The sequence below is a fragment of the Vicugna pacos genome, chromosome 24 (genome assembly GCF_048564905.1).
Source record: "Vicugna pacos chromosome 24, VicPac4, whole genome shotgun sequence".
In the NCBI taxonomy this organism is placed as follows: domain Eukaryota; kingdom Metazoa; phylum Chordata; class Mammalia; order Artiodactyla; family Camelidae; genus Vicugna; species Vicugna pacos.
The window spans coordinates 1,663,736-1,689,215 of NC_133010.1; the positions used below are offsets into that span (position 1 = coordinate 1,663,736).

A 25,480-nucleotide genomic window follows, 5' to 3' on the forward strand; every position below is an offset into this window, starting at 1 on the left:
TCCTAGTCATCAGTTTTCACTATTTCCCTGTGTAGCTCCTTTCCTTGAGCTAGGTCACATGCTTCACTTTCCTGAACAAGACACACTCATGTTTCTAAGTACAATTCTCAACTCCCCTTGGTCTCTATAGACCCACAAACTAGGTGGCCACTTGGGTTCTACTCTCACAGAAATGTCACAAAGCTGCCCCTGACCATTCCAGCTCAAGTTGGCTGTTCTTTGATAATGCACGAGCAGTTCACCCTGTTAGAAGCTGGTTCCTACGGTGCTTTGCACCATCAGGAGTTACGCTAGTATGCTCACACACCATTCAACAAAACCAAATTCCTGTGGTAAATGATCGTGTTTGTTAGTTTTATGTTACTTTCAGTGGCTGGCTAAATGTCTACCCCTAAAAACGGATGAATATGTGCACTTTTCTGAGTGTAGGAACTTTACATACATTGATAACGACTGCAAAGTTTAAAACTAAAGAGGTAGAACACAGCACACACAGAATTTCAGTGGGGGGCAGTAAGACATCAGTTTCACTAAAGAAGTTTGTTAGCACGTCACAGTATTTACTGTTCACAAGTCCTGGAATATACTATTTTTATTCATCATGAAAAACATGAGGTATTGGTGTGATATATTCGGGAAGAATTGCATGTGTGTGTGAAATTTCTTTTAAACAGCAACAATTCCATAGTTAAAGGGACAAACAACATGGCTGGACTATGCACCTGTCAGTTGTTGAGCCAAGAAAGACATGTTAAAGTCCCTCAAATCTCAGAAAGAGATAAAATACTAGATAAAGAAAAGTTGAAATTCCACTAATTTGTCCAATGCGACGCCTACAGAACATTCTTGCCATGGGAAAATGGTTAATAAATGTTCCTTTCACCCTCAGGATATTCAAGCACAATACATCATTCAGAAAGCCAATTTACTACTTTTTAGAAAACACCCTTGGAACTGATAAACTGTAAAAAGCCCAAATGGTCAAACCTAGAATGAATACAAGGCAATTAGACTTTCTGATATCTGTCTTTATCATTGCTGGCAAGATCTGTGTAATCATCAATCAATCAATCAGCACTTAGTGGTGTAAATAAGGTTAAATATTTTCAAAAGTAAAGCAAACATACTGAGGATGAAAATCTTATTTTATTTATTCCAGAAAGAAAGCTATTCTTAGGCTATCTTTATTTGAGAAAACTCATCTTCTCCATGGTCATTAACTACTATGATTTATTGAATGGAATATATACATGTTCCATCCAACATATACATACATACTTGCTACAAAATATGTATCACACATAAATACATGTATTTACACTCAATTTTATATTCCACAAAAGCAACCTGAAAGAATTTGAAGGATAGAGTACACAGTTGTACGAAAAGCCACTTTTCAGAACACATTAGGCGATGTCTTTCCTATTTCTCTGTAACTCCTATGCTAGCCAAACAAGCCACTAATCACCCTAAAGATCTGTAATGAAGGGTGCCTCTGTTTGCTACTTTTATGCTTTTCATGTCCACAACATAATCGGTGCTACGAAGAAACTGATTTCTTTTTGGCTTCGGACCTAAATGTCAGTATGCATTTGGTTGGCTTAGCCTTTCCAAGGAATAAAATTATCCCTTCGTCACGTCCGAGAAACTACTAGAAAAGAAAATTGTCAAAGGAAAGCTATAATTTCCTATAATGGAAAAAAGAACCTACCTTGTGAGAATGGGAGTTTTTCCAAATTATAAACGAGTGGGATCAGCTAGGGGGCGGCGGGGACACAATTTTCAGGCCGCGGGAGGGGTGGGGAGCCACAAGGGCTCCAGGGTGCCCCCGGCGCCCACACGGCCGGCGCCCGCCCCGCCAAGGCCCGCGCGGGCTCTCTCCCCCGCGGGGACCCGGGGCAGCAGCCGTCGCATCCCCCCCCTTCCCGCGCCCCGCGCCCCGCCGCCGCCCACACTCACCTCAGGGGCGCACCCGGCACAGCCGGCCATCGGCCTCGTTCCTGCCGAAGCTTCTCAGTGCGGTACTCCCTGCGTGGGCGGGTTCTTCCCCGACGGTCGCAGGGTTGGGGGGGGCGGTGAACGGCCGTCACTTGAGCTACGAACCTAAGCGCCGCCTGGTGGCATTTTCCACAGGCCAGCGCCACAGCAGCCGACTTGGGTTCACACAGCCCCCTGCCAACCGCAGTTCTTACTGTCTCGCTGAGCCAACAAGCCTGCGCGGAAACAGGAGGGAGCCAAGGTGGGAGACGGCGGCCGGGCAGGGGTGGACGCGAACGCGGTCCTGCGGGGACTACGCGCATGCGCACCAGCGGGGCGGGACCGCTCCGTGGGGGCCGGCCCCGCCCAGGGGCGCTGGTCCGGCTCAGCCAATCGCGAGCGCCGGGTACCTCTTGGCGCGGGCGCTTTGAATGGTTCCTGGGCCGCCTGAGGCAGCGGCAGGGTGGCCACGCCGCTGCCATTTGGGGAGCTTTTTTGAGACCGGGAGGGGAACCCGCCCCTCATCCCTTCGCCGGAGCCCCACCCTCGCCCGGCCGAGGGACTGCGGGAAAAAAAAAAAGTTGGGAAAGTAAAATAAAACAACAGTGACTTCAGGATAACGGTTACCTCTTTGGATGGAAGGAAGGGAATGGGATAAAGGAAAGGTGAAAAGGAAACATCACGTATTTGTAGATTTGATTTCTTAAAAGAAAGATTTTTAAATGCTAACATTTTGCCACAATGCTTCCATTTTTTAAAGAAATAAAATGTTAATAGGTAATTTTATTACATAAATACCCACGATATATTCATGAATGTGCACACAGATATACATATTTTATATCTAAACAAAAACATTATTCAATGAATAAAATTATGGAAATTTTCTTTATCATTCAACTTAATATTCTTTCCCTTAACTTATGGTTACTTCAGGCACGTCAGGGCTCTAGAGCTTGCCAGGAGATGCACATATCCAAGGCCAGTCCCCAGCAGGGAAGCAGGGTGGAGCCCCAGGTGCACCTAAGCCACTACAGGATGGGGGTGCTGGGGATGGTCCAAGGCAGGCAGAGGGGCTCGAGGTTGGGCAATGGGGAGGGAAGCATCGGGGTGTATGTGGGGCACAGGTAGGCTAGGGCAGGATGGAGTGAGGGGCACTGTGTGGGACCCAAATAGGAAGGGAGAGGAGGGGTGCTCCAAGAGCTGGGGTTGGGGTACCCCCTCCCCCCACCTCCTACCACCTCCCAAAGCAGCAGCTGAGTCCCTCCTGAGCTCCCTGTCGGACAGGCCCAGCTTTGGCATCTACGTCCTTGCCCCAAGTTGCTACACGGCTCCCCTCATCTGGAGCCCCCTGCCACTTTTCTTCCCCACTAGCGAACTGTGCTCAAAGGCCCCACTGTCAGGGACACCAGACCCAATGCACAGTCCCAGGGACACCAGGGGGATTCCCTTGTTCTGCCCGGACACCTGACACTCTGTCCCTTTTCTGGTCCCTTCCACACCCACTTGTCAGCTGAGGCCTCTGTCCTGGGTCTCAGCCCTTCTGGGGAAAGCCAGGAGGCCAAGGGGACCAGTGGCCCAGAGCCAGAAGCAGGGGGAACCCATCTGACTTCCTGCTCCAGGTGCGAAATGAAAAGCCATCCTGTAGAAGGACAAAAAGGCCCCAGGTGAAGTTCAAAACCTGATCTTCACAGCCCTGTGCTTTGGCTCCAGTGGCACTGGCTGGCTCAGGACTCCTCACCACTTCCCCAAACCAGAGGGTCCCGGGGGATTTCTGAGTCTCTGTGGGCCTGGGTCTCTTGACCAGACAAGTAGCTGTTCCTTTTTTCCTTTTACATTTGTAGACAGGTAATACACTCCCGTGGCTTCAAAATAAAAAACCCATGAGCAGGTACACAGGGCGCCCCGCCACCCTCTGTCCAGCCCCCACCATGAGTAGACAGGTTTAGTCACTTCTAGAATTTGTTTAGATTCTTGCTTTTTCTTGGTTTGTACAAAGAGACACTACTTACAATACAGAGATGTTTCCTCATCGGTACATAAAACAAACGCTGTTAGGGGGCTGTGCACGTTGATCCATTAGGTAGTCGGATTCTTCCTGGGTGTTAGAAGAGTAGCCCCTTATTGATCTTTTCTGGAACTTGTGGTTTGTCCTTTTTCACTTACTATATAGCATGCTTTTTCAGAAAAAAACTGTATTTAACATTTTTTCTTTTATGGCTTCTGTGTTGTGAGTTAGCATTAGAAAGCCTTCCTTCTGACAAGTTTACAGGGGAATTCATCAGTATTTCCCTCCAACATTTTATATCTTTGTTTTTCTACATTTAAATCTTATATCCATTGAAGATATATCATGATGAATGGTGTGAGTAAGAATACAACGTTTTGTAGATTGTTTAAAATTCTTGTTTTGTCCTAGTAATCCATGAATTTTTAAAGAATATAAAATTCAATCCCTTGTAATTTATCTTACGTACAGCATGAAGTAGGGAGATGGTTTTACTATTTTGTTTTTCTCTTTTTCCAAATGACCAACCACTAAAACATATAATGAGAAAGAAAAAACCCTCGCTTTTCCTGTAGGATGCTCCCATGTGTATGTCTGGTAGAGCATCTTCTTTAAAACAGGACTGCGTCTTTTATCTGTAAGCCTTGTCTGTGTATTTGTATAACAATAGTAAGTTGTTTTATCTGTAAGCTTTCAATATGCTAGTGTCATTTTCTTTTATTTAAAGACATATCAAATTTCCAACACTGAATTAATGGTTCTTACTTCACTTTCATAAATAGATTATTTAAAATAGCTCGTGTTCATAAGAAAATGTATTTACCTTGAACTTCCTTTTCTGTAAAGTCCCAGTCTTTCCCCTTGCCCCACTTCTTTATTCTGAGATCTTGGTCCCTATTTGAAGTAGAACTTGGTCTCCTTTAACAAGTGCTGATTGTCTCCCATGGGATTTGGATCATTTGCTTTTCTCATTGATCTATTAGGGGATTTTTTTGTTAAGTCAATTATCCTCACTAGCGTATTTCTGTTTCTTCTTATTTCTCCTTGGATTTTGCTCTGTAAATGCTCATGTTATGCTATCTGGTGCAAAGATAATTATAACAAATGCATTTTGGCTTTTTTTTAATATACTGAATATTTCTTTTTTGGTCTTAATGTATTTTGGCATAAATTCAGCTTTTTCCCATGTAAATAGTAAAGTCCCTACATTTTTTCACTTGTAACTCCCTCGTTGTCTTTGCCATCGTCTACTCTGAAACCTTCTAAGCTCTTAGTCTTCAGTGCATCTGACTGTATACACTGTGGAGCTGGGTTTCCTTCTAATCCAGTCTGAGAGTCTTTTAATAGGTGCGTTTATTCTGTTTACCTTAGATGTGGCAATTGTTCGACCTTTACTTCACCAAACAGAATATATAAATGGTAAATAGATGATACACAGGAAAAAAGCCAGTATCATTACTCATTACAGAAATTCAAATTAAAACCACTATGCAAACAAGATACCACTACTCTCCTATTGGAAAACTAAAATTTTTAAAAATTAAAAACTGACAATATCAAATGCTGCTGAGAATGTGGGGGAACTGGAACCCTCGTACACTGCTGGTGGGATGGAGGAATAGCACAGCCACTTTGGAAAATGGTTTGGCAGTTTCTGATAGCAACTCATTCTCTGAAGTAAGTCCTGTTTTTCTGTTTATTTACAGTCATATTCATCCATTTCTAAGGGTCTTACTAAAGGAAATGATGTTCAAAAAGGACCCCAATTGCTCCACAGTAGATGCTGTGTAAATGGTCATGATCAGCTCACCCTCCCAGGAGGGGACACTTCCTCCTGGCTTTCTGACCGAGCAGGAGACACCTTGGTGTGTGAAGCCAGACATGCTCCTCCTACTCTGTTCCATAGCTTGTCCCTGCTCCTAAACTGCTTCCTGTCACTCTCTCAGCCTGGGCTTCAACTTCCCCTCACTTAATTGATGATGGTCACACTTGCCTCATAAGAATGCCATGAGAAATAAAGATGAACAGATTTTGAATGTTTTAGCACACTCCGTGGGATAATTGTTCATTCGGCACGTCCACCTCCACCACATACACACCGAAGGCCATTAACACCTCCAATCGATGTAACGACAAAACGCAAAACTAAACTCACATACATTTTGAAATGCCCCTGGAGATGGGGTACAAATCACACCCACTGACTGTGTACCCCTCAGTAAGCAGAAAGAAGGGAGAACAAGTACAGTGGGTAGAAAGCCAAAGAGAGACAATGAGGGAAGCACAAAATTTGATGAGGAACCAGCAGAAAAGGGCATCCTTCAGTGAATTTCACCTATCCTCTCAAGTCCCAGGTCCTTAGAAAACAAAGTCCTTCAGAACTCGATCCCGCCCATCCTAGCTGCCTCCACTCCAGCCTTCTCCACAAGGTATCCACCCACACCCCCCCTTCCCAGACAACTCCTGGTTTTCCCGACCGGATGTGCCGACCTCAGACCTCTGTGCCTTGGCATGTGCATTCTGCTCTACCTGGAGTGCACTTCTCAAGGCAAACTCCCAGCACCAAGGTTTAAGAAGCCAGACACAGGCAGCCCCACGCCACCCCGGCCTCCTGCCCCCACAGCACTCCCCATGGGCCTTCTGTGCTCCCGCCCAACTGCACCCCACTGTCTGGAGCAGAAGCTACTGAAGGGCAGGTGCCCCTTGAGTCCTCGCAGGGAACTGGTGCTCAATGAATTCTAAGGGAATGACCTTTCATGAAAGGTTTTTGTAAAAGGCTAAAAAAGCAACCCACGCGGAAAGCAGACAATAGATATTTTTGACTATGGAAAGCATGTGTTTTCGCAACTCTGATGTTTGGTTGAGTATCACTCAGGTACCAGGCAGAGGTGCTCTATCACTTCCTAGCTCGGTATCTGTGGGCAAATTAAGTAACCTCGCTGTGTCTCAAATTCCACTTAACTGAAAGCAACCAGCTCTGCAGTGTGGTTACCAGGACTAATTAATATATGCTTAGAAACAAAAGTAACAGAAAGTGTTGACTAAACCGTAGTTCTTACTAGCCTGCCGGAATCACAGACACATTAACAGGACCGGATACTGTACCCTCAGGAATATGAGCACAACAAAATTTTGGTTAAAACTATGTTTCTTTTAGGAGAGCTGAAAGTCAGAAAATTCAACAGCTTGTCCTCCAGCTGCACTGTTGCTCTCTGCAGTCCTCAGTACCGATCCCTAGTGACCACTATGTCCCCCGGCTCCGCTGACAATGTGGACACCCAGGTCTCTGGCCTCTGACCACACCTCCTCCTCTTCTGTAGCTTGCCCGCTATGGACACCTAAAGTCAAGCATTCCTTCAGCTCAGCTCACACATTTTTTTCTCATCTTTTCCCCTCTCAAGGCTTCCATTAGGATCGCTATGGAGATGACCTCACGACCTCTCAGTCACATTCAGAAAATGTTTCAAGCTGAATTTACCCAACACAGATATTTATTTTAAATTAGATCATGAAGCATACAGCTTCAACTTCTCTCTTTCGTAACATTTTCCCCTTTTTTCCCAATTCTTACACATCTCACCAGTCCTCAACTTCCTCTTCGTTTGCCCACCTCTTAAAACTACTTGCTTGCCAAGGTTCCGTCTTTGGTCTTTCTGTTCTGTCTCACTGGTTCTTAACCTCTCTGGAATAATGAACCCTTTGAACATCTAATGAATGCTATGCATTACTTACTAAAAAGATAAACACACGGGATATATGCATGCAATTTCACCTAACCAATGATCTCAAATAAAAATCTTTGTTCATCCACACCAGACTACCACTTACACAAATTTTCATCTAGATGCTATGTCCCTTTTATTTCCAGGATACAGCCTAAAGGGCCTCATAAACCAGCATCATGAACTTAACAAGTACAAACCAGAACTCACTATTTCTTCTTCAGAAACTTCCTCTGCCTACAGTATTCCTCCTCTAATAATGGCACCACCATGCCCCTAAGCTAGAAGCCTTGGAATTAACAACCTTCCCCATACCACATCACCAGGTCCTGGCTCAGAATCTCTCCCAATCCAAATTCCTCTTCAGCCTCTTACCCTGTAAGGCCTCATTATCCTTTGCTTCATCCCATACCTGCCATGATCAAAAGTCCACCACTCCTCTGACAAGAGCCTGTTCCTGACTCTAACAGCTCCATCTTCCACGCCACTACATCACTTCACCTCTAGAAGGTCACATAGCCTGATTCCCCATCTCAGTTTTCCCCGGGCACTGAGAGCATCTGTGATCTACATTCTCCCAAAATTTCAAAACTATTCATGTGCCTGCCTCTTCTCAAAAGCGTTCATTCGTCTAAGGGCCCAAGGACGGGATGGGCAATACCCAGCCTCTCACCATGAGACCTGGTGACTTGCACACTTACCAACACATGAACAGGAATCTGACCTACGACAGAGACGAGATGCTGTGGGCAGTAACATCTCTCCGTTACCTTCTAGGACCTTATTTCCTTTAGGTCTGACCTAATTTAATTTCTCCTATGGCTCCTAAGCCTCTGAGCTAAAGTGAATTTTCACAACTGTATACTGTGAGGCCCTCTGATCCTTAAGAGAATGAAAACATTCAAGTCTTTTATTTTGTTAATGAATTTTAACTATACTGTGTACCTAGCCAGCATACTTGGTAAAACATTCCCTCTATACATTTCTAAACTTAACAACTACTTCTGAAATAATGACGTTACTGATATAAGTTTGCTTGCAAGAATAAAATATGCTAAAATTCCAAATTTACTGATAACACTAATTAAGGAAAATAGGAAGTAATGAAAAGGGCTCCGGCCTCAGAAACCGGGTCTGAGTCTATAATCTCAAGTCTGACTCTTTAGTTGTGAGACCTTAGGAACTGGCTTCACCTGGAAACACTCTCTTCTGAAACAGAGAGAGCACTGCCCTTCCCTCCCTGCAAGGTGGCTGTTCAGGTAACATGAGGTAACAGTACCTAGCAAAGTACCTGACACTAAGTGTTCAGAAATAGTTTGCTTCCTTCATTTAACACAAAGGACACACTCACAGGGAGAAGTTTAGGTATAAGGGAGCCTACACTTCCACAACTCTGCCAGCACTAAATACGACGTGTAGTTCGTTCTAATAAAACAGCAACACCGTCACCCCCATTCCACGAGCGCTTCTAAGGGACCTGGAGCCAGACAAGGGAGCGGGCACGTGGTTCTGCAAGAACTCCATCAGGGCTGCATACACACTGAGCACTAAAGCAGTAACAGGGAAAGTCCACAGTCATTGTGCTAAAACGTATGGCTGCCTTTATGCTAGTACTGGAACTCACGCGGGGTAAAAGGAGGGAAAGTCAAATTAGGCCCAACTCCAAACGACTCCTTAAGAAATCAAGACAGCGATGCTGACTTACCTTTCCTGAAACGCCAACAGTACCATCCCAAAATCCATTTAAAAACTTCAAGATTGAAACATGCCACACCAACACTGGTGCCGCTTCATGCGCTTTAGAAAGCCTGTGCAGGAGAGCACCCCTGGCAGCAGGGAAGGTGCTGAACCAAAGCCGTTTGCGGTAAACGCAGGCGAGGGGGGCAAACAAGATGATTTAGGGGATGGGCACACATGCCGCTGTGGAACCCTTTCCAGACCAGAGCCGCCGCCATGAGCATCTTAAGGAATTCGCGGCTTCCCAATTCGACGTCAAGGGAAGGCCGCGCGGCCAGCACAAGGAGGTGAGGAGAGCCCGTTCCCAACCTAGGGTTCCCTGAGTGCTAGGTTCCCGGCCTCCACCCTCCCCACGGGCCCCTCCTCCACTCCCCGCGCCCAGCGAGGGCCGCCCAGGACAGGGCCCTCCCGCGAAGAGCCGCGAGGAACGCCCCAGTCGGAGCGGCCCGGCCCGCCCGACACCCCCGGCGCGCGGACGGCGGGGCTGCCCCTCTAGGGTCGGGGCCGGGCTCGGGGTTGGGGTCGCGAGGCCGGGGCCGACGCCGACGCCGCAGCTGCGCCCACCGAGGCCGGGCGGGGGCGTGCGCGGGCGGGCGCGGCCGGCACCCGGGGCACGGACACTCACCACACGACGCCGTGAGAGCCCTCGCCGAGGTAGCAGGTTGCTGGAGCGCGGCCCCCCGTCGCACATCTGCCCGCGGACCACCTCGGGCGCGCGCCCGCCGCCGCCGCGCCGGGCACTGAGCTCCGCGGCCGCCGCTCGGCCAGCGCCGCGCTTCCCAGAGAGACTGCGCCGCCGCCGCTGGAGCCGCTGCCGCTGTGGAAAGGAGCAGGACTAGCAGCGCTCGAGAGACCTGACGAGCCGCCGTCAGCTCGACCAACTGCCGCCTGCCCGCCTGACGAACTGCCCGTTGGGCGGGCGGAGGGAGGGGCGCCGCTGAGGAGGGCGCTGGGGCGGGGCCGGAGCCGCAGAGTGCGCGCGCGCGGATTCGCTCCCGTGGCCTCGGGGGCGGGGCTGCGTGCTAAGGGAGGAGACACATGTGTGTAAACTAGTGTCCCCTGAGATTTGAGAAAGGAAGAGTGGGTCTATTACAGAATATTGAATATAGTTCCCTGTGCTACAGAGAAACCTCTTTCTTCCCACCCTTCTTTCTTCCTTCGCTCTCAACATCATCTCCTGCCTGCCCCTTCCTTCTTTCCTGATGTCATAGCCCAGTGCAAGTGGAGGAGGAAGCAAGCAATTCACAACTCTCTGTACTATGATCAGAGGAGGACGCTCCGAGGTGGAAACATTTAAGCCCAGATCTGTGTGGAGTGTAAGGGACAGAGAATTGAAGGTGTACCGAATGGAAAGACAACCGTGGACGTACTCCACGAGACAGCACATGGGGGGGATGACAGATGAGGTCATAGAGGGGCCAAAGCCAGGAAAGGCCATGGAAAACCTCACCTGAACTGTCCGGGGAGGCGGGTGTGTTCCATGGCTTAATGAGAAAAAAAAAAAAAAAAAAAAGGAGAACGAGAAGGAAGGAAGAGAGAGAAGAAGAAGAGAAGGAAGGGAGAGAGAGAAAAAAAGTGAGCAAGCAAACAAAGAAAGCAAGCAGAACCAAGATGAGTCCTGAGGCTGAGAAGGTGAGAGTGAATGAGAAATGGAGAAGCTGGAGGAGCCTGAAAGAACGTGTCTGGACTGCCTCTCTCAGCTGAGGCTCTACACCTAGACTTTGGATCTTGTCAGCCTCCTCTTCCCACATACTAATTTATTAGTTCATGTAAGTGGAGCTGTTTCTGCAGCACCAAGGTCTAGCTCACTTCAAACAGTGCAGGACAGTTTTCAGTGTCTCTACAACTTTGTTAGGGCTGCCAGAAAAAGCACTGCAAACTGGGTGGCTTAAAGAACAGAAGTGTGAGATGTGCAAATAGTAACTACTGTATATAAAATAGATTAAAACTTTTCCATGAGTTTTATGATTGTTCATTTGAAAATGATGTGTTTTCTCCTCCTCTGGGTACTATTAAAAATTTCTCCTTGATTTTGATTTTAGCAGCTTGTCTATGATGCATTTATGTTTTTTTCTTTTATTTTTTTGTCCTCGAGATTTATAGAGATTCTGAATGTTTTGCTTGACCACTTCTCTGAGATTAGAAAACTCTCAGATATTGTTTCTTCAAATAATAGCTGTATCTCTATCCCACTTTTCTCACTCTTCCTCCCTCCTGCTTCTCCTCCTCTTCTCCTTCTTATCTCTCGCTCTCTCTTTGCATGTTACTTCAATAGTATACATACACGTTAGTGACTTCATTGCATGCTTATGTGTTACTTATGTTCCTTTTATGTTCTTATACACTTTCCATTATTTTTCTTTGTTTCAATAATTATTTTATATTGGTTTATCTTTCAGATCACTAATTCTCTTTTATGCATTGTCTGTAGTTTTACTTATTGTATTTTTACAAATTTCTAATTGAACAATTTTATACACTAAGCATTGTAATCATATTTCACTTGAAGTCAGTGACTGATAACTCCAACATATAAGACATAGTTGGATCTGTTTCTATTGTCTTTTTTTCATAATTTCCTAATATTTTGGCCTGGCTCCAGGCATGCCTGATAATTTCTTATTTAATGTTGGATATCGCTTATAAAAATACATGCAGAGGAACTGGAAAACATCATACTGCTCCACAGAGGATTTAATTTTCTTTTGTCAGGAAGATAATGGCAGACAGATCTTCTGATCCAGTCAAGACTGGTCCATTTTCATACCTTTCCTACTCCTAGGGATGGTTGCAAGGGTAAGATTGTGTCTTCTTATTTTTCTGGGCCATAGCTGTAAGTGGCCATTAGTCTTAACAGTTTTAGCCTTCTCTTGCTCGGGCTCACAGAATGAGGTTGGTTCTAATTTCTTTTCTTCAGGATAGTCCTCCAAGTCACCTTTCCCACATGCAGAGAGTGATGTCTGCTCACAACCCTGGAATGCTGCTGGCCAGTGTCCTTAGCCTCGCTCATGATTTCTCCTCTGTTTCTGGGACATGAATAAGGATATCTTCTTTTCTTGGCAATATCTTCCTGATTTTTCCTCTGTGTATTTTATATGTCATTACTCTGTATTTTGAGTAAATATGTGGTCAATGAGGTTTTGTACATTTATTTTCCTACTCCACCCCCTTTCTGATCTTCTACACTTTGGGGATGAATTCAGATATAATTTACATTAAGTTTATGTATCATTATTCATGATTTATATTATACCATTAAATAATACCTTTTAATAATATATTTATATAAGAAAATACTAGCAAACAAAATTCAATGGCATATTAAAAAGATAGTCTACCATAATCAAGTAAAATCTGTCCCTGGGTTTCAAGGATAGTTCAACATATGCAAATCAATCAATCTGATGTGCCATATTAAAAAAAAAGAAGGCTAAAAATTATACAGTCATCTCAATAGATGCAGAAAAAGTGTTTAACAAAATGAAAAACCCTTTGATGATAACTCTCAACAAATTAGGTATAGAAGAAAAGTACCTCAATAAAATGAAAGTGGTATGTGACAAGTTCACAGCTAACATTATGCTCAATGTTGAAAAACTGAAAGGTTTGCCTCCAAGAGCTGGAATAAGGCAAGGATGTCCATTTTTACTATCCAACATAGTACTGGAAGTCACAACCAGAACAATTAGGCAAGAAAAAAATAAAAGGCTTCTAAGTTAGAAAATAAGTAAAATTATCTCTGTTTGCAAATGACAAGACCTTATATGTAGAAGATTCTAACGACTACACACACACACACACACACACACACACACACCCCAACACACAAAAACCTATTGGGACTAATAAACAAATTCAGTAAATTCCATGATACAAAATCCATATTCATAAATCAGTTGAGTTTCTATACACCAAACTATGCAAAAATGAAATTACAAAAACAACCTAATTTATTACAGCATCAAAAAGAATAAAATATTTAGAAAAAACTTAACCAAGAAGGCAAAATACTTTTACACTGAAAACTGTAAATCACTGATGACAAAAATTAAACAGACATAAATAAATGGAAAGACATTCATGTTTATAGATTGGTACAATACTGCTGAAATGTGTGTACTATCTAAAGTGATCTATAGAGTCAATGATATCTCTTTTAAACTTCCAGTGGCCTTTTTCAGATATGGAAAAACAATTCTAAAATCCAAATGGAACCACAAATATCCCAAATATGCTCTTGAAAGAGAACAAAGCCTAAGGTATCACACTTCCTAATGTTAACCTATACCATAAAGGTATATTAATCAAAACAGTATGGAATTGGCATAAAAACCAATAAGTAGACCAGTAGAACAGAACAGAGAGCTCAAAATAAATCTACACATGTAAGGCCAACTCACCTTTGACAGGAGCACCAAAAATACACAAATGGGGAAACAATAGTCTCTTTAATAGTTTGGGGAAAACCAGATATCCACATACAAAAGAATGAAAGTAGACTCTTATCTTACACTATATACAAAAATTAAACTCAAAATAGATTAAAATCTTAAATGTAAGACCAGAAACCATAGAACTCATAGAAGAAAACATAGGATAAAATTCCTTGACCAAAAAAAAAAAAAAAAAAAAAAAACCCAAAAAAACTTGTCATGCGCTCCCTACTATGATACCGAAAGCACAGGCAAAAAAGCAAAAATAGATAAATTTGATTCCGTCGAACTAAAAGGCCTTTGCACAGCAAAGCAAATGATCATCAAAGTGAGAGGACAACAGCCTCTGGAATGGAAAGAAGCATATTTGCAAACCATATACCTGACAGTGTGTTAATAACCAAAATACATATAAAACTCCTAAAACTCAATAGCAAAGCACCAATCTGATTTCAAAAAATGAGAAAAGGAACTGAATAGACATTTCTCCAAAAAAGACAAACAACTGGCCAATGGGTAAATGAAAAGGTGCTCAACATCCTTAATCAGTAAGGAAATGCAAATCAAATCACAATGTGGAAAAAACCCAATGTGCTATCACCTCATATTTATAAGGATGGCTATTATAAGCAAACAAACAAACAAAATGAAGAAACAAAACAAGATACCACCGTTTGTAAGGATATGGAGGAAATGGAACCCTTGATCACTGTTGGTGGGAATGTAAACTGGTTATACCTATTACGGAAAATAATATGGAGATTCCTCAAAAAATTAAAAGTAGAACTATAGTATAATCTGGCAATCCCACTTCTGGGTATATGGGCAAAGGAACTCAAATCTGAATCCCTAACAGATATCTGCACTCTCAGGTTCACTGCAGCATTATTCACATTAGCCAAATATGGAAGCAACCTAAATGTCCATTGAGAAGCAAATGGATAAAGAAAATGTGGCATACATATAGCTAAATAACGGAATACTATTCAGAAGAAAACACAGACATTTGCCAACAATAGGATGAACCCAGAGGACATTATCCTACGCGAAACAGGTCAGACACAGCAGAACAATAGATTGCATACTTATTGAACAAGGTAAGGCTTGCTGAGGGAGGGAGAATTTGAGTCACTTGAATGAGACATGATGGATATGGCTCGTTTTTAAACATGAGGGGCATGGCAGAGAAAAGGAATTGAAATGAGAACTGGCAAGGCTAAATCCTTTTTCAAATTATATGAAGCCTTTTTAAATCTAGTTTCTGCTACTTTTTCAGACTCACCTCTAACCATACACTTCTTTATACACTTTTGCAAGTTTTCAAAACACGTAATGAAGGCTAACAGAATAATTTAAATTAAATCCAATTATAAAAAACTGCTCGTAGTTCCCAGAACACATCATACTCACTTAACTTTCTATACACTTTCCACCAAAGGCCTTCTGTCAGCCTTTAAGTATACTGTCTTGTGTCAGCAAAAATGCAGCCTCCTTGAAGCTGTTCTTAACTCATTCAGTCAGATGTGGGAGCTTTCTCTTTTATCTCCATCCCATGCCACATTTATCACTATTCAGACAATGATGCTAAGTAACTGAGAAAGCTGACATGATTTTGGAGGAATTTCTGTGAGGATTATGAGGAAAGAATAGATTTTGGAAATCTGCAAATATAAGCATTTGGTTTCTGAGGAAGAACGAACATTTAAACCCTAAGCAAATTTGAAGTACCCTGTTGAGAGGACAGGTTAAATATATAAAGTCATAATAGCATGTGCGGTAGGTGACAAGATCGACTGAGAAGCACGTGTTCTTGTTGGGATTCCAGTTTTTACTTGGATCTGAATCATGTTATCCATTTCGCTTTCTAGTTCTTCTGGCTAATGGGAAATACATAAAAGTGTGCATAATTCTAAATGTACAATAGAAACACGTCTATTTATAACCCTTAGTAGGAACTGTATTTACTAGAGAGATGGTCATTACAAAAGTTAGCACTTAGATAAAACTTTAAGTTTCTTTGCTTCAGTTGTTGTAAACATTTTGAAATTGTTAGATAAATACTATCATTACCTTTCATCAAAACTGTGTCCTCATATTCAGATACTCATTAACCAATTAATATCTATTGCCTTTCCTATCTGTATTATAATTCAATTCCTCTCTATATTATGATTCCTTTCTAAACTATAATTTCTGTCAATATTATCAAAATCCCAGAGTAACAATTTAAACTCAGATTAGGGGGATTTGATTTATAAAAAATGTATTTTGTCTTAAGAAGAATATGCAAGTTAATAGCATCATTGCTTCATTTAGACCTCCTGAAGTTTGCCGCGTGTTACTTTTTTTATTCTTTACTTAAATTTTTATATTTTATTACTTTGTGTTTTACTCTTCTGTCATCAATATAAAGTAATAAATCTGTAGAGAAAATTGTCAAAATAAATAAAAGTACAGAAAGGTTTTTAAATAGTTTGCAATAACATTAGTCAATACTTTTATGTATCTAATGCATCCAATTATTCCTAGCTCTTTTTTCTATGTATCCATTGGACCAGTTTTAGGCACACCCAAATTAGCTTTGTACTGAGAGTCCAGGAAAACTTCAAACACAATGTTCATTGTAGAGAGATGTAAGCACAACTGTAAAAACCATAGAAAGTTACCCTCTCCCTTTTCTTAGAACTTCTAAGTTATGAAGGTAAAAGAAAATGCAATTAGAATTATCCACTAAGAGCTTTATTTGCCACCTGCCATTCTCCGAATGCCTGCTGATAAAAGTGAGTTTGTAACTTGCAGATTTTCCTTGATAGACTGGAATTAGGAAAGTTTCCCTCTAAAGTGAGTGCTCCAGCTGCCACATGGGGATAAATATAGAATCAATCAAATCAAAGTTTGGCAATATGGAAGCAAAAAATGCATTTGATCTATCCCAAAGATTTGTTATTTGCATAGAAATAAAATCATTAACTCATTTGTTTTTTAAATTTTCCAAAGCTTAATTATAGCTTATTTGTTATTTGACCTGATTGTCTCTCTGGCTAGGAGAGCAGGTTTAACTGAGTTGTTCTTGTATTTCTCACTACTTGTGGGTGAAATAACTTTCCAGGCCACAAACCCAAGTTGGTAAGGGACAGTGATGTGCCACACTGTTCCCAGGCCTATATAGCCACACAATGTATGCGAGTCAGATGACTTTAGCAGCCTTGGACAGGGTCATGAAAACTCATGCCAGAGTGAGCAAAACTGTCTCACTCTTTTAGCAACTACAGTGTGTAAACTACAGTTGTTTTGTTTTAAAAAATTTAAACAGTATCCCTGTTAGTTTTACTTCTGTGGCAAAATTACCTCTACAGGGAAGCTGACCCCATTCCACCATCCTTAAAAACAAATGATTGGCATATGGACAGAGATTCCACCTGCATAATAAAGCTCCATGCTCTGAAGCTTTTTAAAATTAAGAAATCACCACTAAAAGGCAAGTTGCGTGAAGGTATATATGTGTCAATTATCTGTCATTACTCTTGACATTTCTGGACATCATGACTAATTTCAAGGCTTCCATGGGGAAGATGCTCTGGGTTGATGAGAGCCAAGAAAATTAAGTTCAGATGTTAAATTGGATACAGATTAGGTTAGTTTCCAATAGGACCGGACCTAGTGACTCAGGGTTATTTGGGTACTTGGCTATATTCCCTACTATTTCTCAGAAGAAGCTGCTGCTTCCTCACCAAACGGATCACTATTTCAGGAAGTAATCTTCCCCATACCTGCACTCTGTGTGTGTTTGCGTGTGTGTGTGTGTGTGTGTGTGTGTGTGTATTTACACCATCCTCATCATTCCCTACCCCTAGATAAAAATAATGAAAAACAAGAAAATCTTTACATTTATTCTTGGCATTGTTTCAACGTTCTCAACCTTACTTCAACCAGCAAAGAAAAATGTCAGAATGAACACATGATGTTACTTTTCAATTATTTTTTAAACTAGGCACCGAAGTGCCCAGAGAGAGGAAGTATTGTCGTTATCACTGCTGTCACTGTGAGAGAGGATGGGGGCAGGGCACAGCCATTCAAGAAATGCTACAGCAAGTAACATCAAAATGGTGAAAGATTCAACCCCCAGAAGGCCTTGAGGCTCAAGATGATGGGAGATTTAACTTCTAGCAGAACTTGAGCTTCATTATATGCTTATTGTAATATGTTAGCATGGTGAATAACTTGCCTTCAGGTGCCATCGCAGTCCCAATGCTAGCCGCAAAAGGTCAAAGAGTGGGAAATGGCCAACTTCTTGGGAATCCCAGCTCCTTCCCCAGGCTAGTCAGACTAGTCCTTCCACTTATTAGCATATGAAGCTACCAAAGCTCTTAAGAAAGGGCAACACTGCCCCTCACTGCCTCTCTATCTGCCCGCACACTATGGATCTGAGCACCCAACCCCCACACCCTGTGGCCGTTCTCTTGCCTTTCGATGTATCTCTCTAAATAAATCTACCTTTACTTAACTGTGGCTTGCTCCTGAATTCTTTGCTGTGCGAAGCCAAGGACCCACGCTTGGCGGGGCCCGTCCCAGGGGCTCAACTGAAGCCTGGGACATGGCCCTCCTCACGCCCCACATCTGTTTTCCTGCATCAACTGCAGGTTTCCTCCTGGAACACTGAGATTGTTTGCTTCCTGTCCTTAAGATACGGGAGTAAGCACTCCATGTTTTCAAAGAAAGTAGACACAGGGAAGCAAAGAAACAGCGCTAGGGAAGGGGAGAGGAGAAAGTAAATGGAAAAGAAGGAAGAAAATTATAGGCGTGTCCTCGTATCATCAGTAATTTAATTAGGAGTCAACTCTGCTAAGAACATAATGTGCGCTTTCACCAGAAAAGGAAACAAGGATGAAATGGCATGGGGCCCCCAAAAGCACTAATTTCTTCTAGCCTCTATCCTGAGATTTGAAACTTGCTTCATAAAGTTCAAGACCTAAAATTTTGTATAGTTGATCAATAATTCACTTCACTTCACTTCACAAAACCACTCTCAGTAATGACCCAGGGATTCAGTCTTCTCTTCATGCAGAGAATTTTAATACATGGATTACATTTTATGACCAATAACTCATTAATCTTTGCAATAACCATATTCAGTTAAACATTATTATCTCACATTATGGGTAAAGTGATTGAGGGGAGTTTTGGACTTGCTGAAGGTCAAACTGAAATCAGTAGCAGAAGTGAGATGAGGTATGAATGTGATTCCATGACTCTAAATCCTAATTCATGGTATGACTTAGAAAAGGTCAACCTTTTATTTTTAAATTCTTTTTTGGCCTCCCTTAAAACTTGCCCTTATTAGTTACAGCTAAAATGTCATCATGCCACTTTAATAAACTGTTAATAAGGAAATCTCAACTTCAATACTAACCATCATTGCAAAGTAAAATTATATTTTTCTCTATGAGTTTTATATTTTAAAATAGCAACTACAATAAAAATGAGGTCTTATATTTAAAACACATGAAAATCAGTTTAACTTCATCCTATTCTTAAAACTGTTGACTAGGTACTGAAGAATTTCTGTATGGAGAGATGCCAGTCTAAATGTGAAGTATGACAGAGAAACAGTGGTATAGAGTTGGAGAAATGAAAAAAAAAAAAAACCCCAAAAAACAAGATACCACGAGTTTCTTTCAAACCTTAAAAAAACTGCGTAACAGTTTTTCTCACTGATGAAATGAGCTCTTTACATATAAATTATATTGTAATAACAGGGCTCCTGGGTAGAAAAGAGTTCCTTCTCCTGCTGGCAAAAATTAAAATAATCACAGATGGCAATGATCAAAAATACTGACTGACAGCTCTGAAGGATAAGACAGAGAATATTCTCAGGGTTTCTTAAGCCAACACTCAAAGCTGGTTTAAGAAACCTACAGAGCTTTTTCCCACTGGATAAGCATATACAGGGGAGCTCTTACTCGATTTTGGAAAGTACTGTATAGTCCCACAGAGCTCATTCAAGAAAGTTGATGGCAGCCCTTGTCCTTATGTTTACATTAGTACTGGGGGCAAAACCTAAGAATTCATCAGGGAAAGGCAGCCCATAGCGATTTCTAAAATGGTACTGAAAACTTTTATAATTCAGGTCAGGAACCTAGTCTCTTATTTTAAAATATAGGTGGGAAAAAGGAGGATCTGCCCAGCAGAATTAGCAAAGCCTTTAAAAAAAAAAAGGGGCCAATATTAATAATAACAACTACTAACATTTAGTAGGTATCTAAAACTCTTTTAAGCATGTTACTTATTTACATCATTTAGTTTTAACAAACAGCCCTGTGAAATACCTCACATTATTATTCACTTTTTTTTTGATGAAACAGAGTGTAAAAAGTTCAAAAACATGGCCAAGGTCATACTGCAACTGATAAACAGTAAAGCAGGGGCTCAGACTGGCTTCTAAGCCCAGTGCTTAATTCCAATACAGCTATTGCATTAATTACACGATTCGGATATAAATTCAACAGCATCTTTGATAAGACCAACAACAAAATGTCACAGTCTGGACAACCTGAAAAAAATTTGAGAGACCATTTGCTCTCACAACCACCCAACGTAACAAGTATGGTATTACTAGATCTAACAATGATTAAAAAGTGACTTAGCATTTAATCATATTCATTTATTTACTTATTCATCTGTAAAATCAAAAAGTGACTAATATATTAAATACCAACAAAAACTGACTAATATATTAAATACCAACATGTTCTGGTTTTTGGAAATCCAAATACACATATGTCACAATGTCCCTGCCTTTTTAATGCTTATAATCTAAGTGGAGACATACATGGTATGTATGTATCATACATTTGGTGGCTCATGCAAGCTGTGTGTGCCACAGGTTACAGGCACTCAGTGGAGAGAGTAATTCTTTCTACCTGGGGCACAGTTATCAGAGAAGGCGTCACATACAGGTAAGGGCAAGACAAGGCCATCACTTAGAGGAAAAGGTTTTGAGGGATGGGTGGATCTTTGTGACAGAGGAGAAGGTTGAAAAAGGATTATCTTGGCACCTGTAGTAGTTCTACACATGCTGATTGAATTAATAATCTATGTATCTCACTTGGCAAGTTATAATCATAAATATACAAATTCCTTTGTAAATACAGTCACGTTAACAAAACAAATGTGGAATTTCATAAGCAGGAATCCTTTTTAAAGTAATTTTTTAGAGGGCTGTTACAAAGGGCTTTGGGAAGCAAAGCAAAAATTTAGGGAGAAAACTTACTGTTCTTAGTACTGGCTGAAAGAAGTTACAAATTAGTCACCATTCAAATGGCTGCTTTTTGACATTCCTGCCAGAACTGCTTACAATGTGCGATTTCTTCATTTGGATGTTACTTATTCAGACTCAAACATTTCCAAGTCAACTCACTGTACTTCACAATATGCTGAAATGAGTATAAGTATTAAAAGCACGCCTGAGGCGACAGAAACTTTGAGGCTCATTTCCATTTCTTCAAGTGTACTTGATGAATGATGTGACAAAGGAATCCTAATTAAGGTTGAAATCCTGAATACTAAATAAATGAGAAGTGCCACTCCATTCATCTTCCACAGTGATAATACTGCCACTTCTGCTTCTCTGTAGCCTGGCCCTTGACTTTTTAGGAAACCGTTCCTGTGTATGTTCTTCCTCTATCACTTTGGCTGAGAGTAGTTTTAGTCAAGCCAAAAATCTGAGAGGTCTGTCTCTCTTTGTCCTTTTTCTTCTCACTGACTCATCTGTAGCAAAAGCAAACTTTTTTTTTTTTTTACATTTAATCTCAAAAATCGCTTTACTTCTAATAGGACAGTTCCTGTTTCTCCTCACATTACAATATCTCAAGGCAAAATTATAAGATGACTCTTAACTTCTAAGAAATAAAACATAAAGCAGTTAGGATAGTTTTAGTAAAAGTTAGCTATTTCATACCACATTCATTGTTACTATTATTATTCATATTATTATTATGAGGCAACATGTAACAATGCAAATTATTTCATTTCTCAATCACTGGGGAACCTTAGGCAAGTTACTTAATATCAACCTAACTCTAGTATCTTGATTTTGAAACTCTTCTGCCAACCATGGAAGAAAACCCATTGGTCCTAATGTTTTGGTTGAATTCTATTCATTTTATTTTGAATATTTTCACTAAAAGTGAGATTGTCCTCTGGGATAATTCAGCCTAGAGAAATAAAAATTTACATTCACAAGAAAGCAACAAATGCAAATGCTTATAGCACCTATGGTCGGAATCATAGCCATTAAATGCTGGAGCAGACACTAATGTCCTTCAAAGGGTGAATGGATACACAAATGATGACCCATCTATAAAATGAGATACTACTCAGCATTAAACAGGATGAGACATTCTAAATATTTGATTCATTTTAAACTAGCGTAAATACAGCTATAAACTCTTATACTTGATTCAGTTACTGAAATATTTCAAGGTATGTTTTGACAACCTGGCTCTGTTAATCTTCACTTACAAATGTAAATCTTAAGAAATCTCAATACAGATCATGTACACATGATCAGATTTAACTTTTGAATGAGATAACCTATAACTGTAAAATGCACTGTATTTCAAGAAGAAAAGGAGATGACATATCTTATTCATCCTCTGATGTGGGTTACATTTTAAAATGACAATATTTGAGATTCCATAAAAATGTTACCAAGAAAACACAAGAAAATGAAACTGTCTTTATTGCCTATTCTTTCTGTTTTAGTCAGGTTCCAGTTTTGAAATTGTATTGACTTCATAAAATAAATTTGAAGGCTTTCCAGTTTTGGTCTGAAATAATTGCAATAATTTTGAAATTCTCTGTCCTTTAAAATGAAATAGAACTTGACTGGAAATTCATCTGATCTTGGTGCCCTTCACCAATTTGTATGGTGGTAATAGATCCATTCCAATTTTTACTTTCTGGTTAGGTCAATATTGATCATTTGCATTTAAATAGAAAATCAGATGTTTCTCAGGGTTTTCAAATTGCCATGGGTTTGCAGGTAATGTTCAAACATACGTTTTTTAAGTTTGTCTGTATTAGAGGTGTTTGCTTTTACATTCCAAAATTTTTTGTTTTTCCCCTCTCTCCTCTTGTTTAAAACCATGTTCAAGACATGTTTATTTATTTTATTGGTCCTTTCAAATACCCAACATTTGGATATAGTTAATACTTTTGTTTTATTTATTTCTTCAGCAAACACTTATATTGCATTTATTCTGTGCTAAAGACTGCTTTAAGCACTTTACAAATACTAACTTTTTAAATTTTTTATAATAATCCCAAGAGATTCTTTATAATAATCCCAATGAGAATCATTCTTCTCATTTATTGGTAAGGAAGCAGAAGCACCAGGACATTTTGGATTTCTCTGTTAGCATCATGCTTTGCCGTTAATGATTTTTGACAAGACCAGTGTCTTAAATGCTTTACAGACTTCGAGATGTTTCTTCTACACACCTCTCTGCACCACTAATTTCACTCCACTCTCTTCAGCAGCCATCTTTTTCTTTGTTTACTAACTTTTGAAAATTAAACAATTACAGTAGTTAGGTCCAGAATGATGGTTCCATGTTTTCCTTGGCATTTAAGTTCATTTATTGTCTGTTCTGTTTTTCCTCTGTCTCTTCCAATTGGCTCTCTGTGGTAGCTGAGTTTCCTCTCAGGCAACTAAGCTCCTTATTTGTGTTGATACTTGTTGCTGCTCTTGATGCTGTCATTGTCATTGCCTTCTGAGACTGAGTTATGCTAATTGGGAACATCTTTGATGAGGGTGTCTTTGAAATGATGGAAGGAGATGGTCCCCTCTCCCTTCCTCAGCTGCCTATCATCCTCGGTCCCTAGCCCACTCTGGCTGGAGAGACCCTGCCAGGTCTGATGCTCCTTCTACTCTCCTAGTCTTGAAAACAGGGAGTGCCAGCACACAAAATCAGCTCCTGCTCAGTCTCTTGAGTTCCTAGGGGACTACACATTTTTATGGAGGGCAGTATACATCAGGGTGTGTGTTGTGTGCGTGAGAGAGACGGAGGGTGGTTTGGATTTGGTGGTCCTCAAAGCTTTGAGCACCTACCTCTTCTAGTGCTATACTTAGATCCAAATGTTGGAGCTTCTCACAGACCACTGTCTCTAGACTTTCCGCTGTAAGGTGAAAGCCCCAAACTCCCCATCCCCACACCAGCGGTCTCTAGGACGACCATGTATCTCAGGTTGACCAGATCCACCTAGTTCAGTAGTGGCAGACAGTCAGATATGGGAGCATAGCAAATACATTCAGAACAGGCTGCCATATTTCCAGAATCTTTCTTCTCTTTTTAATAAATCTTAGGAAACACAATAAAAATGTCTTTATAATATCATGAATCCAGAAGACCACAATATCAACAAAATCCGGAAAGTGGTAAAAGAGATGGAAGTAAAAGAATACTAATTTCCTTCTTTAGCATAAGAGAGAATCAACAAATATAAAATCATTCATGATATTGATAATTAAAGAAACAAAGAATATGGTTTTTAATTTTAAAGAAAAACACTACTAGATTTTTTTAATGAGGATATTCAAATTTCTACATAAAAATTTCAAAAAAAAAAAAACAAACCCAGGTATTTTTCAGGAAATATTTATCAGTCATTGGTCCCTGGTATGGGACTACTACTCAACAGAAGTATAAGAATTATACTGGCCCTACCAGTAATAGGCAATTATTATGGATTTAATTTTTTCTTTCTTTTTTTTTCTCCATGTCCTTGCCAATACTGTCATCCCAGGACTTAAGTGAATATCATATCCCCAGCACAGAATTTTCACTTAACATTGGCTATGATTAAGGAGTACACTTCACAACAGAAGAGGAGAGAAAATGAAGTAGGAAAATAAAGGAAGAGACACGGTAGCAAATTAGGTTTTACATAAGAAGGATATAAAAAGGGATTAAAGCTACTAATAGTTTAAATTATAGCCACTGAACCTATCACTTAAACAAATCAGGGTAGTATATACCTTTTGTGGGTTTTCATTTTTTAATTGGATTATTTCATAGGGCTATACTGTACACATGGATATAAAGAGTTAAATGCTACGTGTCAAAGACCATTGTCCTAGACATGTCAATCATAACAAAGCTCATGTCAAAGGAAATAGAAGAAGGAGCACTTTTCACAATCCTCTGAGACGTGAACCTAAAGGAGCCATGTGACCCTGACCTCCCCACACACTCTGGGTGAGGGGTGAGTACTCGGCACAGAAGAAGTCAATCTACAGGCAAGCTAGCTACTCACGAGGAGGTCTGAAGAAAGGGAAAAAAAGAAAAAGACAGTAATTCTCTGAGCCAATCAGAAAGCCTATTTCAGGAATAAGAGGAGTATTAGCCCTGTAGGTAATGAGAAGAGAAGCAGAAATAGGAAAACAGGCACATAAAGAGATTATCATGGAGACACAACAGGTAAGGGTGAAACTTCCTTTGTATTTAATTATGTAGGTGTTGGAACCCCAAAGCAAAGAGTCACAAACTTCTGAAATCCAAGAATTGTCTTGAATTATGAATGACCATTGGCAAGTTCCCTCT

At 40.8% G+C, this 25,480-nt stretch overlaps 1 protein-coding gene across 10 annotated transcripts in view; it reads right to left on the reverse strand.

The window, feature by feature from the left end:
• The window catches only part of LOC116279758 (adhesion G protein-coupled receptor B1-like), a 120,039-nt gene that overhangs the window by 30,856 nt on the left and 63,703 nt on the right, over positions 1-25,480 (reverse strand). The window contains exons 3-5 of one of the 10 annotated variants that reach the window (XM_072948919.1): positions 10,070-10,466; positions 3,990-4,075; positions 1,960-2,213 (exon numbers count right to left, since the gene is read on the reverse strand). The exons of 2 other annotated variants lie outside the window; for them this stretch is intronic. In XM_072948919.1, coding sequence (XP_072805020.1) covers positions 4,032-4,075; positions 10,070-10,466 — 441 coding nt within the window. In that variant the 3' untranslated portion in view covers positions 1,960-2,213; positions 3,990-4,031. Of the gene's footprint in view, positions 1-1,959; positions 2,540-3,989; positions 4,076-10,069; positions 10,467-25,480 lie in introns of those variants that run through there. 7 more of the 10 variants (XM_072948925.1, XM_072948924.1, XM_072948918.1 and 4 more) reach the window with 7 other exon arrangements.